This window comes from Mauremys reevesii, linkage group 5, assembly GCF_016161935.1.
Source record: "Mauremys reevesii isolate NIE-2019 linkage group 5, ASM1616193v1, whole genome shotgun sequence".
Taxonomy (NCBI): Eukaryota; Metazoa; Chordata; order Testudines; family Geoemydidae; genus Mauremys; species Mauremys reevesii.
In genome coordinates, this window is record NC_052627.1 from 40,572,926 (window position 1) to 40,591,325 (window position 18,400).

Sequence of the window (18,400 nt, forward strand, 5' to 3'; positions counted from 1 at the left end):
CAGGATAAACCCCTAAATAATTATCCCTGATTCAGCTAGATATATAATCACATGCTTATCTTCAAGCATAGAAATAGTACCACTGAAGTTAGACAGAGGCTTAGCTACCTAGCTCAAACAGGGCTGTAAAGAGAAAATCTAACACAAGCTGTACTGCATGAACTATTCTGGAAACATGAATTCAAACTTTTTTTTAATATAAACAGTGTTAGAAATGGAAAGAGAAATGGATTTTAGAGGTTTACAAATTCTGTACAGCAACTTCAATCAGCGATTTTAATTAAAACCTTTCAAAGACTACACTAGATGCTTTAAAATGCCCTCAGTCCTTGGGCTTGTTAGTGGTGAAATGTTTATTTATGGTACATCTTTGAGGACAAACACTTACCTCCCAAAAGAGGGGACAGGGAAAGAAAGGTATTGAAGTTGCTTTGTTTCTTATAATCTGCAATTTTACTGCAAGAGATAAAGGCTAAACAAGAGACAAACAAACCTTAAGCAGATTAATAACATGAAGTGAATGGTAAGAATTCAACAAATTTACCTGGATGGCAGCCAGGTTCTTTTGTTCCTGTGATGGTGCCTCATGGACAAAACGCAGCCAGTTAGAATATCGTGGATTGCTAGCATCCAGAACATAAAGGACCTCACCTTTACTCCCTCGAACCTGAAATATTAAAAACCATTGAACAAAATGAACACCAGAAACAGTATCTCAGAGAAAGGGGAAAGATTAAATCTTATATGTAAAGAAAAAAAACAAAGTGCTAGATTAATTTTTGTTGTATGTTTTAGATACAGAACAAAGACATTGAAAGTGTCCAGTCCACCTGATGTTTGGCAGGTGAATCCTGCTTTCAGCACATATGCTCAGATATTGGCGAACACTTTTTTTGCCTTCAAGCACATGATGCATTATCTGTTTATGATATCTCACGGTGGATATACTACTCAGAACTCCAGCAATCGTGTCAGCTTCTTCCACTATGTTTACTCTCTCTTTTCTCAATCTCTTCCTTACTGAACTCTACCTCTCTCTTTCCTGACTGACGCCAATCTGCCTCCTCCCTCTGACTCTCCACAAACATATTTCCTTCTATTCCTTCTTTGCTTAGGATCTTACCAAATGTTTCAAAAAACAAAAACTGATACAATCAAAAGGGCACGTTCCTCTTCCTCCCTTGCTACTACATCCTCCTCCTCTCCCACTCCACCTTCATTCACCTCCCTCACCTATGTTCCCTCTATGTTGCGTAGCTGCGCAGCAGCCTATTAAGTGCTGCGCAGGCGCTCAGGGCTGCGGCAGGGAGAGATACATCTCCCCCAGCCCCGTACCTGCCACAGCGGGTGGGAGAGGCACCTATCCCACAGCCCTAGTCCTGGAGCTGCCGAGGCAAGGAGAGGCGCCTCTCACCCTAGCCCAGGTGCTTCTGCGGGAAGAGAGGGCTGGGGGGAGTCCTCTCTCCCCGCCTTAGCCCCAGGGGAGCCTGCGCCTCAAACCCCTCATCCCTGGCCCTACTCCAGAGCCCACACTCCAACCTACTACCCCAGTCCTGAACCTCCTCCCATACTATGAACCCCTCAGCCCCACCCCCACCACATGAATTTTGTTATGTGCACCAATATGGAGGTATGTGTCCCTCACGTATTTCTGATGCCAAGATTTCACTCCTACTGTCTCTTAGTTTTTTGGCCTCACCTCCTGTCTCTTGTCCCACTCATTCCCTCCCTACCAATTTATTTTATGCCTGCTCGCTTCCCTCTGGCTCCTTCCTATCCACTTACAAAATACACCTGTTGTCTATCCTGATTTTTTTCCCCAATCTAATCTACCCTATCTCTCTCCTCCCCTTATTCTCTAAGACATCTGAGCAGACTGTCTCCTCTAACTCACTCCTTCATCCCCTCTGATGTAGCTTCCAACCTTTCTATTCCACAGATACTTACCTCACCAAGGCCACCAATATCATCTTTTTTCTAAGAACCTAAGAGAACACATCTCTGTTCTTGCATCCCTTCACTGGTGAGCTGTCTTCAGCACTAATGATCTCCTTCTCCTTCTCCCTGAGCTTTTGTTCCTCCTATTTCTCCTTTTGCCATATTGTTCTTCCCTTAGTAGCTCTTCATCCTCCCCTCTTCTCATAGCTGCCATCACTCTAGGTTCCCTTGTTGTTCTCCCATTACGTTCTCTCTCTAGGTGATCCCATCCTGCCCATAGTGTCCCAAATCCACCTCTCTAGCTCTGTCTAGTTTTGCATCTCCAAATACTTCCTACCTTTGAGCTGTAGCCTTCTGTCCCCCTGAATCTCATCTCTCCTACCAACTTATTCAAATACTTTTCATAAAGTCATATTCTTCTTGTAACACGTTCCTCATTAAATCCTCCAATTATATTTTTGTCTTCTATCATTTCCAGGGCCTTTTCCTCAGTCAAGGCTCATGTACAAACATACTGTGCATCTCCTCTGAATCCCTTCACTTCCTTAAGCTTTGTTTTCTATACTAATCTTGACATAAAGTATAAACATGTGGCCCCAATGGTCACCATTCAATCTTAAATTATACCTGCTGAACTTTCACCTGAGCAGTGGAGGATATGATAAAAATCAAATTAATGTAATATGCAAGGGAAAGGCTGTAAGTTATTTAATTAGAGTGCAAAGGAATGAGTCATTAAGTGAAGGGGCTACTTCAAAAGACTGCATTGGATCATGAAAGGTACATTTTACCTGCACAAGATCACTCATTCATCAGTTGCACATCATATTCATTCCACTTTAAAATGCCAGTGATGGGAAAATCAACCTCTCTACCAAGGTTTATTGATCTGTAACCAGGCCATCTTGTCTGAGTTTCTCAGGTCAGGCCTGGTCAGTATATGGATGGGAGAACCACACAGAAGGTTTAGTGCATGAAATGTTCTTGTCCTACAAAGCCATATACTGCTAGAGATCACTAAAGATTCTACAGCATTTTTTTCCACAAGCATCCCTGGTGTTCTGTCCACATTCCAACTCAGGTTGGCAGAATGCAAATACTTATGTTTCCACTTGCAGTTTCAACTGGCTAAACTATTCTTCACTCCTCATTCTAAAAACACATCTGGGGCTTGGTGACAAAATATGTCTGCTTGGATTAAGAATATAGATGAAATTCACATAATCACACTTTACAGGTAAACTCTGTATTTCCACAATAGCACAAGTTTATGTTGTACTCACAGCCTAAAAAGACCTGAAAGCCATAAGTGAGCACCACGATAGTTCATTGCTATGCCCACACTGTTCTAAATATGTGAGCTACAGAACACAATCTCTGTATGAAAATGTTTAACAGCACAGATTTACATCTTTGAGCAATTAAAGACAAGTTAATGGCTTTGGGACTTGGCAATAACTACCAAGAGTGGGAGTCAGGGAAGCCCACCAAGCTGGTCCTAGAAAGGTTTTCATCAGATCTTGACTTGGGTTGCAAAATAGAAACAATCAAGTTCATTCTATAAAATCCATATGTTCTTCTACCTTCCTTTTAATCTATTTTTTCATTTGCTTAATCCTCAAATTATATTGGAAGAATTTATATTCATCTCAGTTTTACAGTCATCTCAGTTGGGCGCTCTCAGTGCCTGCCAACGCATGAAGAGATGTCAAATGTGCATCAAGGATTTAACACATAAGGAAACTATTGACCAAAATAATCCCATAAAACCCTTGAAGACATGTGTTTGATTTTCTATTGCTTTTTTCACCTCATAAAGACATAATGTTGCATTAAATATACAGATGTGAAACAGAGAAAAAGTCAAGAAAAATATATTCAAAACATTGTATGTTACACTGGACTGGATTAGTGACATTTACGGATGCCCTGTTCTCACTGATGAGCCTGCGGGGGCTCATATGAGCCTTTTCTTAACAGAGCTAGCTAGCCTCTGAGCCCCATGAAAGAAAACAACTTTTATTTATAAAAGAATGCCTCCAGCTCTTATCCTTGCCCTAAAACTGTAAACTAGTGCAAATCAATCACAAGGAACAAACAGCTGGACTCCAGTTCTACAGTTTGAGGCATGGGGAACCTAAATGCAGACAATGTAAACGTCAGTAATTAAGTTTGGGGTATACCTCCAAGAATCATTTCCCTAAAATCCTTTGGCTGGCCCCCACGCCTAGTGGTGTGAACATGGAGCACAGGAATAAGTTACATTTGGGGGAGTAGGAGACATTCGAAAACACGTTTTCACAGATGTGTGCTAAAATCCTATGTTCAGATGTGCTGATAAAACTGTTCAGCCATCCAAGGGGATAAAACTAAGATGGCTGACACTCAGACAGATGCTGTATTGCAGGTGTGCTCATAATTGCCACAGCTGCAGCCATTGTAGCAAAGGGGTTTCCCCTCCTTCATACCCCACCAGTGCCATTAGGAAAGCATAAGAAATGTACTATGTAATTTCAGTATCTCACCCACACCACAGCAGCTGCTCCAGCTGTGCTAGTGACAAAGGAAGACAAGAGATGGTGCCAAGCAGCAGTTGGGCAACAGTCCTGAAGACACAGCAGCTTGTCTCTCTCCTCCTCAGACTGAGGCTTGGCAGGCAGGCACTAGAGCCTCAGGAGCCAATACTGGAATGGAAAATGGAGCCTACACTTGCCCTCTCCCCACCACCACCCTAGGGAAAATGGCTTCCACTTATAATCCCCTCAGCTAAGAGATACTCACTACCCTACCCCAACCCTTTCTACATAAACTAGGGTTTCCTGGCTCCAAAGGCCCCTATCCCCATCCACCCACCAATGGTGACACATTCCCACACAAGACTTTAAGGATCAAGAGATGGCTTGATTACAGTCTATAAGCATCTACATGGGGAACAAATATTTAATAGAGGGCTCTTCAATCTATTAGAGAAAGGTACAACATGATCCAATGGCTGGAAGTTGAAGCTAGACAAATTCAGACTGGAAATAAGGCTTTTTTTTTTTTTATAGTGAGGATAATTAACCACTGGATCAATTTACCAAGGGTCATGGATTGGAAGTTTTTCTAAAAGATCAGCTCTAAGAATTATTTTGGAGAAGTTCTATGCCCTGTGTTATACAAGAGATCAGACTAGATGATCACAATGGTCCCTTCTGGCATTAGAATCTATGACCAGAAGTGATGTGCTCCCTATATGTCCAACCACCCCACAAGAGGCTGCAGGAGAATCTGCCTGCCACTACTATTGTCAACAGGGAATTGTATGGAACCGATGGAAGAAGAATATTTAACCAGGGAAACTCACATGTATCACAGACTCAGACTGGACGTGTTCAAGGGAGCCTTTTGCAAAGAGTAACAGCACAGCATTGCCTGTTCTCCATACCCCCAAATATATATCTGAATAGTGGCCATTCATAAAAGACTGTAGAAAACCTATTTAAAGGAAGACAAAGTTTATATTGCTAGTGGCAGTATGTTCATGTTCCCTACCTTGCCAGTAAACAGGGTGCTGACACCTGACTGCATGAATCATTACATATATTTGAAATTATATTTTCCAACTTGGTAATAATGGGTCTAGTCTGTGTCCAGCAAAATGATATGCCAAGTTTTAAGTACAATTCCTGAAAATCAGCAAGTGATGTTTGGCCTCGTAGTCCAAGAAAGGATTTTCAAAAACATTCAAACAACAGTATACCCCAGGCACAGAGTTGGCAATTATTTCAGCTGAAATGGTTTTTAAAATGGTTTCCTAACAAGGTCAAACTTGAAGTGTTTTAAAACCTCACAAGACCCCTGTGAGGTAAATAAGTATTCAGGCATCTACAATATTATCCATGGATAAAATGAGGCCCTGAAAAGTTAAATGATGTGCCTGAGGTCACAATGAACATCAGTGTCAGAGCTGGAAATGGAACTCAATATTTGGGCCAAAAAGCGTGTCCTTTTACCATTACACTGCAATCAAATTATTTTTGTAAAATCAGTCCTCTGATTGAAAAGTTTTTCCATGAACAAGTAGAATGGATTTAATTTAACTGAGAGAGAGGACGTGATCCCCATCCTCCCCGCCCGCAGCCCTCTAAACAGAAGGGCAAATCTGCAGACAGGTGGAGCCTGATGTTCTCGCATCAGTGGCAGCAAGGTAATATCCTAGTAGAGCATTATAAATAATCAGATATCTAAAATGCATGAAGATATCTACAGTGTGCAGTGCATGATAGCACACTTTTCATATTAATGTCTGGAAAATATCTATCTGAGCTTGAACACAGTGGTGTCAAATACATTACTGAGTTAATTCAGTCAAATTTCTTTTACAATAAATGAAATAACTGAGACTTATGTGATCAATTTCATGTCTCTAAAAGAAAATTCTCAGATTTTCTATTAATATCTTGCTGATCTTTCTCCAGAGAAAGGTAAGGATGTACAAGTAGGGCCCTACCAAATTCACAGTCCATTTTGGTCAATTTCATGGTCATAGGATTTAAAAAAAAAAAAAAAAATCACAAATTTCATGATTTCTGATATTTAAGTCTAAAATTTCATGGTGTTGTAATTGTAGGGGGCCTGACCCAAAAAGGAGTTGTAGGGGGTTGCAAGGTTATTGTAAAGGGCTGGAGGATTGCAGTACGGCTACCCTTACTTCTGCGCTTCTGCTGGCAGCGGCTCTGCCTTCAGAGCTGGGTGGCCAGAGAGCGGATGCTGGTGGCCGGAAGCCCAGCTCTGAAAGCAGAGCCACTGCCAGCAGCAGCACAGAAATAAGGAGGGCATAGTATGGTATTGCCACCCTTACTTCTGCGCTGCTGCCTTCAGAGCTGGGCCCTCAGTCAGCAGCTGCCACTCTCTGGCCAACCAGCTCTGAAGGCGGCCCAGACATAAGGGTGGCAATACCATGAACCCTAAAAAAACCTTGCAAACAACCCTCCCAACACAGCCCCTTTTTGATTCAGGACCCCCAGTTTGAGAAACACTGGTCTCCCCTGTGAAATCTGTGTAGTACAGGGTAAAAGCACAGAAAAGACCAGATGTCACAGTCCAGGACGCATTTTTCATGGCCGTGAATTTGGTAGGGCCCTATGTATAAGGATCCACTTAACTGTACTGTATGATCTACTATAACAAAGTTTAAATTGGAGTACTAACACTTAATTCAATCAACTCCGGATTTTTAAAGCCATTTTTAAAACATTTAATATTTTAAAGAAGTTTAATAATTAAGGGCTTGATTCTTCACTCACCACAAGCCATACCTCCTCCGAGAGTAGTCCCGCAGGAATCACTAGACTAAATGTGTAGCAAGGTGCTACTCAATGGGCCTGTTCCAAAGACCACTGAAGTAAATATCTTTGATTAGGGCTAAAGTGAGTAACGGTGATAAAAATCAAGCTTAAACCAAGCACTTAACAAAATACATGAATCTATACTAAATAACTGATGAAAAATTGTGATAAGAAAAATTATTACTGGTCAAATTAGGATGACCATAAAACCCCACCAAAAGCATTTCTATAAGATTCAAAATTGATGCCAAAATTTGAAAATTAAAATTAAAATCAGGGTAAGGGAAAAACAACTGGAAACCCTATTTCCAGTGTTTGAGCTTGGATGTGGTGGTGATTTTAAATACAGGCACATACATTTATGTGCATGATTGTGAGAATGGTAGGGGAAATAGACAAAGAATATTTCTAGAAAGAGGAGTAAACAAAGCTGCCTACAGAGCCATTAAAGCAAACCATTTTAGAAGATGCCTTAAATGTAAAAATTCTCTAAAGAATAAAAGCATCAGAAGAACGTTCCATCATGTCATAGAAGAACTTCACATTACATTGCTGAATCCCATTTCACTGACATTGCAAGCATTAATCTTCTGAGCAAGAAAATATAACAAGCTTCAGTTCAAGATTTTTTCTTCTATGAAATCTCAGAAATATTGTGAGCTGTTGCATTGTGTATAAAAGGCACTTCTCCCATTCTAGTTCACATTTCTGATTAGCAGGAAAGATGATATAATTCTACCAAAGATTAATTACAAACTTTTAACTTTTCATACCTTGAACAGAAACATTTAGCGGTCTGATCCAAAGCCCACTGAGGTCAATGAAAGTCAGGTCTTATAACTGTAACCAATTTGTCACTGCAACAGTGTTGAGAGTAAGTAGCAGAAACAAAAGCTCATTTCATTCTCTAATATAAATAAACATAAGCAGTAGCTCCCATAAAAAGACTGATTTCTAGCATGTGTCTGCTCCTCTCATATTTAATTTACAGCATTATCTTGGCAGATAGACAGAAGCCAAACCTAAACTATATAATGTTCATTGCTATAAGTGTATTATGTGCCATCTTATCCTGACCAACATTTCTTCATGGTTTGTCAGGAAATTTGGAAAGGACTAAGTCCTTCCAGTCCTCTCTGCATTAATGTTTGCCAAAAATCAATACTAAAACAACAACATTTGCCATATTCCAACATTACTCAAAATGAAAAGCCACTTGCTTGGTTTTGGGAAAATGAGAAAATGTATGCAAGAGAACACCTACCCCCTCCCACATAGCCTGCAGAAAACAAATACTGGGGGTAACATTAAAGTAGCCTCCCAAGGTAAAAAGTTATGTAAAATAATATGATGCCCAAAGAGTATTCTGTTCTGCCTTTATTTTCCCTTTGGGCAAATAAAGCAAAGTTTAAAAATGGCCATGCTTTGGATTATATTCTAAATAAAATAGATGGACTTCAGCGTGTGAATATATACATTCCATCAGGGCATTTCGGTGGCCCTAAAAATTAGGAGGCCAAAGCTCTCTTTCACAGATCATCATCAAAAATTAGTTGCATCTAAACGGTATGACATGCAGTTAGTCCAAGAGACTGATGACCTTAGAGAAAATGCGATAGAGTGTCCTGTGACACCTTACAGACTAACAGACGTATTGGAGCATGAGCTTTCGTGGGTGAATACCCACTTCGTCAGACGCATGTGGTAGAAATTTCCAGAGGCAGGTATAAATATGCAGGCAAGAATCAGTCTAGAAATTTCCACCACGTGTCTGACGAAGTGGGTATTCACCCACGAAAGCTTATGCTCCAATACGTCTGTTAGTCTCAGGGCTGCCCAGAGGTGGGGGAGGGGGGGCAAGTGGGGCAATTTGCCCCAGGCCCCGGGCCCCACAGGGGCCCCCACGAGAATATAGTATTCTATAGTATTGCAACTTTTTTTTATGGAAGGGGCCCCCAAAATTGCTTTGCCCCAGGCCCCCTGAATCCTCTGGGTGGCCCTGGTTAGTCTATAAGGTGCCACAGGACTCTTTATTGCTTTTTACAGATCCGGACTAACACAGCTACCCCGCTGATACTTAAAAAAAATACAACTCAAACATTTTCTCTAAATTATTTCTAACTACTTGGTTATCTACCCTACATTTTTTTTCACCCCCTTAACTCTTCAATAATAAATTGCAAGCTGCAGCTGTTACTGAGTTGAATTTGACAGCTGAATCCAGGATGCTCTTGTATCAATCCTTTAGAGAGTCTCTTGAATGAGCAAGTGTAAATGTTTGACTTCTTCAAAAGAGTACAAGTCGCATAGGAATTGCAGGCAGAATAAGGACATTCTGCTATATATAACAATCACAAATATTGATATTCTCAGATCGTTATTTAACAAAATTACTGCAGATCACTGGAACACAATAATTCTTTTAAGTACTATGTTTTACAAAGACCAAAGAAAAACATGGAAGTACAGTTCTGTTTCAGCGTGACCTTTTAAAAAAAAAAAAAAAAAAAAAAACTCATTCAGAATGTTGTTCTCATCACAGATCAAGCACAGACCACTACATATGGTGCACAACCGGAAACGTACACCTCTACCCCACTGTCCTAGGGAGCCAAAAAATCTTAACGCGTTATAGGTGAAACCACGTTATATTGAACTTGCTTTGATCCACTGAAGCATGCAGCCCTGCCCCCCGGAGCGCTGCTTTACCACATTATATCTGAATTGGTGTTATATAGGGTCACGTTATATCGAGGTAGAGGTGTATGTTGGTAATATTTTTTCAGGTGAGCCCAGCAGAAAGACTACACATTTCCCCTGACTTTTCAGCTGCTTTTTACTTTATAAATTCCTGGCCTCAAATTTCAACTCCAGGCTACTCAGCATGACTAAAATTACATTATAGAACTTGTATTCAGATCAACTCCAGTAAACACAAACTGCCTGGGTTCAAACATCCAGGAAATCATAAAATTTGGTATACAGGGATCTTTTCAAGACTCTCAAAACTAGGCTGGAGTAAGATGTCATGCAATGGTATTAGAACTCACGAAAAAAACCCTCATTTTCTGGTTTGCTATCAATGGGGTCATGTTAATTTTGTGAATAAACACATGTTTGGCTTTTATTTTTTGCCTTACAAAGAAAGGATACATTCAATATAAACATTAGCAACAAGGCATTTGAAAGATTATTGCACTCCACGAGCAACCTAAGTTAGTAGGCCTTCATCTTGGTGCCTTTACCTACCCAATGTGTTCTAAAGTCTACCCCAGATAGGATATCTTATTGATTGAAGGTAACCTGTAGAAATGTAGTGAAAAAGTGAGAAAGTTCTACGATACCATTCAGTACAAGTGACATCAAATGTATACTTTTTTAAATTGATGAAGGCCAATGAAATCAAGCCAGTTGCCATGACACCACAATTATCAGTTGCTCTCCTGGAATATAGAACCAACTCATACAAAGAAGGAGCATAGGTGTATTTGCACTGCATATATTCTCTCATAACCAGTCAAAACGAGAACCAATCAGTGGTGAAAGCCTTCACAGACTTGCATAAACCATCCAATTGTGAACCTTTTGCTGTTCTCACATCACTAGATTTATATTGATTTGGGGTATAATGAGACTGACTTTTAGCATTCTTTCACAAGTTGTTTAGCTAGACAGAATCTGATTTCTAGTGTGCTTTTACAGATAGCTTGATTGTGGTGAGACCAGGTTATATTGTGTGTGTAGTGTCTGTTAATACTAAATTATTTTTTTTTAAAACCTCACTTCCGTTTTAGTGAGACATTTCATCTGCTGCAACACAATAAAGTTATAGTAACCTTTATGCCTCCGACCTCATAAGGTGAAAGTTGGTGGAAAATCAGCCTGTCTATGTTGTTCTATCCCTCCCCATCTTCAGACCACAAGCCAGCCATAATACTTAGGCATGACAATTTGAATGAGTAAAATCATATTTTCATTTAGAAGTGAATTTTGCAAGCTATGCTGAGAAAAATAAAATCGGGAATTTTGGAGCATTAAAAATTCCAAAGAAAATGAAATTTTCAGGAAAATGCCATGGAACAAAATTAGTGACAATTTCCATTTAAATTTCACAGAAACTTTTTTGCCTGCCTCAGCCAGGCCAAATTTTAAAATTTGTAATTGATTATGGCTATAAATTCCTAAAAAGGAGAGCTTCAATGGGATAAAGAAATTAAGCTTCCAATCACTGGATCTAGTGTAACAGGACTACAATCACTGAACTTGAAAAAAAGTCTCTCCATATAAATGGATGGCAAGAAATATTTAGGGAGGAAGCAGCCATATTGTCGCTTTGAGGGGCACTAACAGGGAACAAGATCAAAACTGCAGACTAATATGCACTGAACAGCAGAAATTTTCTCTTAAGTCGTTTTTTTATTTGGCTGAATTTTCTTAGTAAAAGCCCTCTCCCGATAATTGGATCTATGCCAGCAGAATTTAATTCCCCTTTGGGTCCCATGGAGTCCTACTAACATTGTTAACTTCTGTAGGACTGCATATGGGTAGAAGGTTCTGCCTTCATGGATATGATTACAACATCAGGGCCTAACTGTGTACTATTTACATTTGAGGAATAGTACCAGGGGAGCACAGAGAGAACCTGAAAACTGCTGCATTGTGTGCCTGGCTGCAGCTCAGAGCTTTCTGTCCTGCTGGACTATCATAAAGCTATTGTGACACCCCAATATTCACTGCCATGTAGTTAGGATATGTCTTATACAAAGTATGCCTTGTGAGGTGTTATTCTAAAAGTCTTAATCTGCTAGACTGTAATATCTAGTTGGACTGTATGTGCTATCGTCATGTGTGAAGTTATGAAGTTTGGCTATGTATGTGTTGCTGAAACATGTCCTGAGGTTGACAACACCCACAAGCAGCCTTTCACATATGACAGTAAAAAGGCTAAATAATGTTAATTTCTTATTGGGGAAATGCACACAAGCACAAGGATTACCCCAGGAACTGTGTACAATAGAAACCTCTCAGAGATAGCACTACACAATGGGAACTATTTGACCCAGGTCACAGCAAAAGAGCTTTCCAGCAAGTGAGGAGAAGATATAAAAGGAGGAAAATGACAGTATGGGAGGTCCTCACCACAACACCACACCTGGAAACACCCAAGGAACAAAGACTGAACTGTGAGACGTGATGGTCCCATGCTTGAAAGATTTTTAGCCTATGAATGAAAACCTGGGAAAGCCAAGACAACTTGTGCCTTAAGAAACTGTCAACCTGTTTATCACTCAGGGTGAGAATTTGCTAATTTATATCTTACCTATCTAGTGTGTGAAGTTCAGTTTGCATTTTTTGTTTATTTAATAAGGTAGTCTGTTTTGATCTGTTTGCAACCCCTTATAACTACTTACAATTTACCTTTTGTAGTTAATAAACTTATTTCTTGTTTATAACATAACCCAGTTTATGCAATTCATATCTGGGGGAGGGAGTGTCAGGGTTTCTTCCTCACTCTGAACTCTGGGGTACAGAGGTGGGGACCTGCATGAAAGACCCCCTAAGGTTATTTTTACCAGCTTAGGTAAAAACTTTTCCAAGGCACAAATTCCACCTTGTTCTTGAATAGTATGCTGCCACCACCAAGTGATTTAGACAAAGAATCAGGGAAAGGACCAGTTGGAGTCCTATTCCCCCAAAATATTCCCCCAAGCCCTTTCCTGGGGAAGGCTTGAGAATAATATCCTCACCAATTGATAAAGGTGAACACAGACCCAAACCCTTGGATCTTAAGAACAATGAAAAATAAATCAGGTTCTTAAAAGAAGAATTTATTTAAAGTTAAAAGAATCACCTCTTTAAAATCAAGATGGAAGATAACTTTACAGGGAAACAAAAGATTCAAAACACAGGATTTCCCCTCTAGGCAAAACTTGAAAGTTACCAAAAACAAACAAACAAACAAAAAAAAAACAGTAATAAACCTTCCTCTTAGCACAGGGAAAATTCACAAGCTAAAACAAAAGATACTCTAACGCATTTCCTTGCTATTACTTACTACTTCTGTAATATTAGATGTATCATTTCAGTGGGAGCTGGATTACTTGCTTGGTCTCTCCCTTTGTCTCCAGAGAGAACACCCCCACCAAAACAACACAGCCTCCCACTCTACCCCCGGATTTGAAAGTTTCTTCTTTCCCCATTGGTCCTTCTGGTCAGGTGCCAACCAGGTTATCTGAGCTTCTTAACCCTTTACACGTAAGGAGGGATTTTATGCTACCCTTAGCTGTACGTTTATGACGGGGGAGGGGGACAAGAAGCTGTGCACATCTCTCTCCACATTGAGGGAGAGGGTGAATTTTTATGAGCTTGCTCTGTGCAAATCTTTCTATACAGTGCAAGTCAGTATTATTTTGGGTTTATTTCCCAAAAGGAGCATGCACATGAGTGCTGGGTGAGTCCTCTCTCACAGAGTTGATGTCAGTCTGTGTCTGCATCTAGGTGTGGCCATACCTGTGTGTCTGTGCTGCAAGAGGCCGGAGGACCTAATTCAGTAAAACAGGGAGAGGGAATCCAGGCTGGTGGAGCAGGAGAGGCTCAGTGAAACCCCAGTACATCAGGTGGCATCCCGGATGGGGGGAGTCCAACCCATCACAGCTATATACTGTACTGCAATTGTCATTAAAAAAAAATGGTAGCCACCTGTATAACACAGTGCCCAATTCATATCAATGAAGAGTTAGAAACATTTCCAGATTTATTGAATACTGCTTTCAAATATCCTTGCTTAAAACACCTTGAACGTGGTAAGTGCTATATAAAAGTAATGCAGTTTTTCTGTAGCAACCTGTGGGATCTTGGGAGGAGCATGCCATAGAGTAGCTGATCCATGGCTCTTCCCTACCATCAGTCCCACAGAGCTCCAGCTACGCTTCTCCAAAGCTTGAGGAGATTGTGCCATGCAGCCACTGCTCCTTCCCTTCTGCAAATTTTAGGCCCTTTTACAAGTTCCTTTCTTTATCTTCCTCTACACTTGCAGAATGGAGAGAAGAGAGGAGCCAATTACCCACTAACCTACAGCACAGATCTACAATACAACTGGAACAGTTCAAAAGCAGCATGAGGCTGGGGCCCAAAAAAGCCTTACAACCATGTTAGACTGAAACAGTGTTTGAAAACTTTTTCAAACACTAGCAAATACAGGACCTAATCCTAGGTATCTCAAACCCAATGATCAGGCCACAAACCTGCTCCCTAATATAATTTTTTAATCTCTTCCATTGCAATATGTTCAGCTTTTAAAGGGACATGGTCAGGCTAAAATTTTAATAAAATAATAATAATCATAATAAACAGTCTCTTAACTCTATCACTAACATACGTTGTTGTTGGGGTTTTTTTTAAAAAAAAAGGCTTCAGTGTTCATAATCAGATTTTCACCTTGCTTGTTGTTTACTTTTTTCATATTCCTCAGCATGGATGGCAATCAGTTTCATTCTTAGGGTCTCATAAATTAGCAGGATTTAGGTGTTATTCCTTATTCCCTTAAAAGGAAATGGTTTCCCTTAAAATATATTTAAAAAAAATCAAAGAAACATTTATATTGAAGTTAGGCTTTGTAAGAACTACTACTTGGGGTCAAAATAGTCCCTCAACGTTAATAAATTATTTAGTATAGTAATTAAGAGCCTAATTCTGCAAATGCTTTCTACTGAGTGCAATACCACTTTGGGATTACTCAGGGTAGCAAACACTACATGTGTTTGCAGAATTGGCCCCATAGATCTCACCTCCCACATCAGTCTGCAGTCTGTGTTTTCATCCAGTTCTTGAGGCATTCGCTTTTCTCCTGCAAACGGGCCAAATTTTTCACCCTAAATAATGATTACACAAAGAATGCATGAGTTACCAAACTACAATCTTTTGTATCACCTTTAGCTTCAAAAGAAAAAGACAATTTTGTTCTATCAGCCTCCCATCCTCCTAAGGAGCACACATTAAACAGAGTTGCAGCTGAGAGCTGGATGGCTAAAACTTAAAGTTCATACACCACTTTGCAAATTTAAGGCTAAGTGTCTATCATGTAGAACTACAGACATTATTATACAATGAGCTAATGTGTTTGGGGTTTTTCCTTTTCATATTTTGTGACATTGTTATTTTACAACAGTTTCCCTTACCACATATATCCTTGGCAAATAATATTTTTCTGTATTTTGAAAGAGGCTGAAATTCACATGACACATTTGTTTAATAAAGAACTACAAAACGTCAGCACCAATATTATCTCTGCATAAGGTTATAAGAGAGTATTTTGCAACAGACATCCTTATAAAGGGTAAAGTATTTGACAGCTATAGATTTTGCATTAAATTTATTTGCATGATTACAACACTGCTTTTTGAAATATCAAATCAAAATACTCAACACAGAGGTTTTTGAACAAACAGAAAAATCTGTTTAAGTAGCACTGAGCATGTACATGTCTATAATTTAATTCCAGCCTATGTAAACAAAATATTTTTTAAAAAATATTACCTGTTATTCACAACACATGCCATGAAAGTATGAATTGATATGTTCCCCCAACAGTTTTGTCCCAAACATACCACATTACCAGCATGTGAACCATTTAACTAGGACTTTATTCCCATAATAGTGTCTTCAGTTTGCAACAGACCTTGTATATTGTTGGGCTGCAGAATACATTTTTGTTGTAGGCATTATCCTAATTGAAATGCTTTATGTTCCTTGCTCTGTGGCATAATATTCTCTTGAAAAGGGGGTTTATGTAGTATATGTTAACTTTTTAAAAAATATGTTCTTGTCTACCATATCCCTTTCCTGCCTCCCTACACTCAATCAGATTAGGTGGCTTTTCAGCGTCCATGCTCTGTAACTTTCTCAGACTAACTCACAGAAGGCCAACTCGGGGAAAAACAAGGAAGTTTCAGGGACAAGGTTTGTTCGAAACAGCAGAAAAATACAGGAGATATAAGGTCAACTGTATAAAATGGTAGGAGAGAGATTAAAACGATATCGTGAAGAGTCCTTAAGATTTGTAATTCATGGTACAAACTCCTCAATTTACCTGATACAAGTCACATTTCCACATTACATAATACCCAGTCCCTCAAAATTCTTCCAGGTAGTCATAGAATCATAGAACTGGATGGGACCTCAAGAGGTCATCTAGTCCAGTCCCCTGCACTCAAGGCAGGACTAAGTATTATCTAGACCATTCCTGGCAGGTGTTTGTCCAACCTGCTCTTAAAAATCCCCAATGATGGAGATTTTACAACCTCCCTAGGCAATTTATTCCAGTGCTTAACCACTGACAGTTAGGAAGCTTTTCCTAATGTCCAACCTAAACCGCCCTTGCTGCAATTCAACCCCATTGCTTCTTGTCCTATCCTCAGAGGTTAAGAACAATTTTTCTCTCTCCACCTTGTTAACAACCTTTTATGTACTTGAAAACTTATGTTGCCTCTCAGTCTTCTCTTCTCCAAACTAATTTTGGTAGGATGAAATTCCCATACTAGAAGTTAAGTATTCCAGTCTTGTAAAGGCTAACTGAAATGGCTATTCGCTGCTGAAGTATAATAAAGTGATACAAGTTAACTGTGACTTAGCAGTATCCAAAGACTGGATTTATAAACTGAGAACAGTTTAAGTGTAAAAAGACAGACATGTGAATTGACATATACCAAAAAGTTCTGCTGTAACAGAAGGCATCAAGGCCCCAATCCTGCAAAGTTTTACACAGATGCTTAACTTTACTCAAGTAGTTCCAGATAAATTGATATAAGCTATGTTTAAACAGACATGGGAGCGTCCACACACAATGTTGCACTGGTTTAACTAGAGGTGTGATGTTAAATCAGTGCAACTTCTACGTTGATCTTATTTAAAACAAACAAAAAAACAAAAAAAACTAAGGCCCAAGTTTGTACGGTATGGCTGTTTGTAAGGTATGGCTGTTTCTCCCCCATCTTTCCAAGAGAAAACACCAACATGCTATTCAGCCTTCAAGAGCTCCAGCTAGGAACACAGAGAGCATTCCCCTTGTACCCTTTTCTGCAAGATGGACATACTCCTCCCTGACACCAAGATCTTCTGTCCCCTTTTACTCTAGGCCATAGAAGGGAGAGTAGACAGGTGTCACTCAAGTTGGAAAGGATATCTATTCTTCCTTCCCACCAAGTGACAAGAGACAATGCCACAGGGCTCTTCATTATTTCATCCCACAGAGCTAGGAGAGGGAGAGTAATGGACAAGGATCAAACCTCTAGGAGGGAAGAGTGAGCATTTATGGCAGCAATTTGGAGAAAGCATAATCAGCAGCATAGGCTGAAGTCTACAGGTTAGGTTAGGCGCACATAAGTAAAAATGAGAGAGGAAGGAGACTCAGAAACTAGAAATAGGATGATGATTACTGCACTCCAATAGCTGCAGCTGATTGCATAAAAAAGGCTCTGCGTGTTGCTATGCTCAGCCAAACCAATATTATAATAAATTAGTTGTCTTTATACTTAGAAGTATAAAGACAATGAATAAGGGCTCCTGCTTTTAATCAAATAGAATCATCCAACCCCTTACTTTTCAGCACTGAATCCCCAGCAAATTAACAACTACTTATACCATATTGTGTATTGTCCTTCTCTAGAAGTTTGACTGAAAACTATATTTTATTTTTAGTATTTAATTCTCATTTTTCATTTCATTTCTCAATGTGAGTTTTAATATTCCACCATCTTTTAACATTAGTCATATACTAAAGCAGTAAGGCTAGCAATGCTTAGAGGCCATTAGTCAGTCAGTCTAGTATTCGTAATCCATTTCTATTTACTGTCTCTCTCTATCACTGTGTCCCAAATGCAATGTTTATTCTTGGAACTGGATAAAACAACTGCAGAAATCTAAAGCACAGATCTAATCAGAAATAAAAATGTATCAACACAACCCAATTAAATACCTAAGAAGTCTATGTATGAGTGCACTTTAAATAGGACTTGTCTGCCAAGGTAACCTTAACAGCTAAGAAGTCAACTTTTGTAATTTAGTTCCTGTAAGCAAAAAGAACATAATGCCAGATTTTCCTTTATACACAAGATAGCACTATAGTTCTAGAAAAC

General features: G+C 39.5%; 1 protein-coding gene across 6 annotated transcripts in view; it reads right to left on the reverse strand.

Moving 5' to 3' along the window:
• Window positions 1-18,400, reverse strand: part of PRDM5 (PR/SET domain 5) — a 143,658-nt gene that overhangs the window by 115,997 nt on the left and 9,261 nt on the right. For all 6 annotated transcript variants that reach the window (XM_039542564.1, XM_039542565.1, XM_039542567.1 and 3 more), the window contains 2 exons: window positions 15,056-15,139; window positions 545-667 (listed from right to left, as the gene is read on the reverse strand). In XM_039542564.1, the coding sequence (XP_039398498.1) occupies window positions 545-667; window positions 15,056-15,139 (207 nt within the window). The remainder of the gene's footprint in view (window positions 1-544; window positions 668-15,055; window positions 15,140-18,400) is intronic.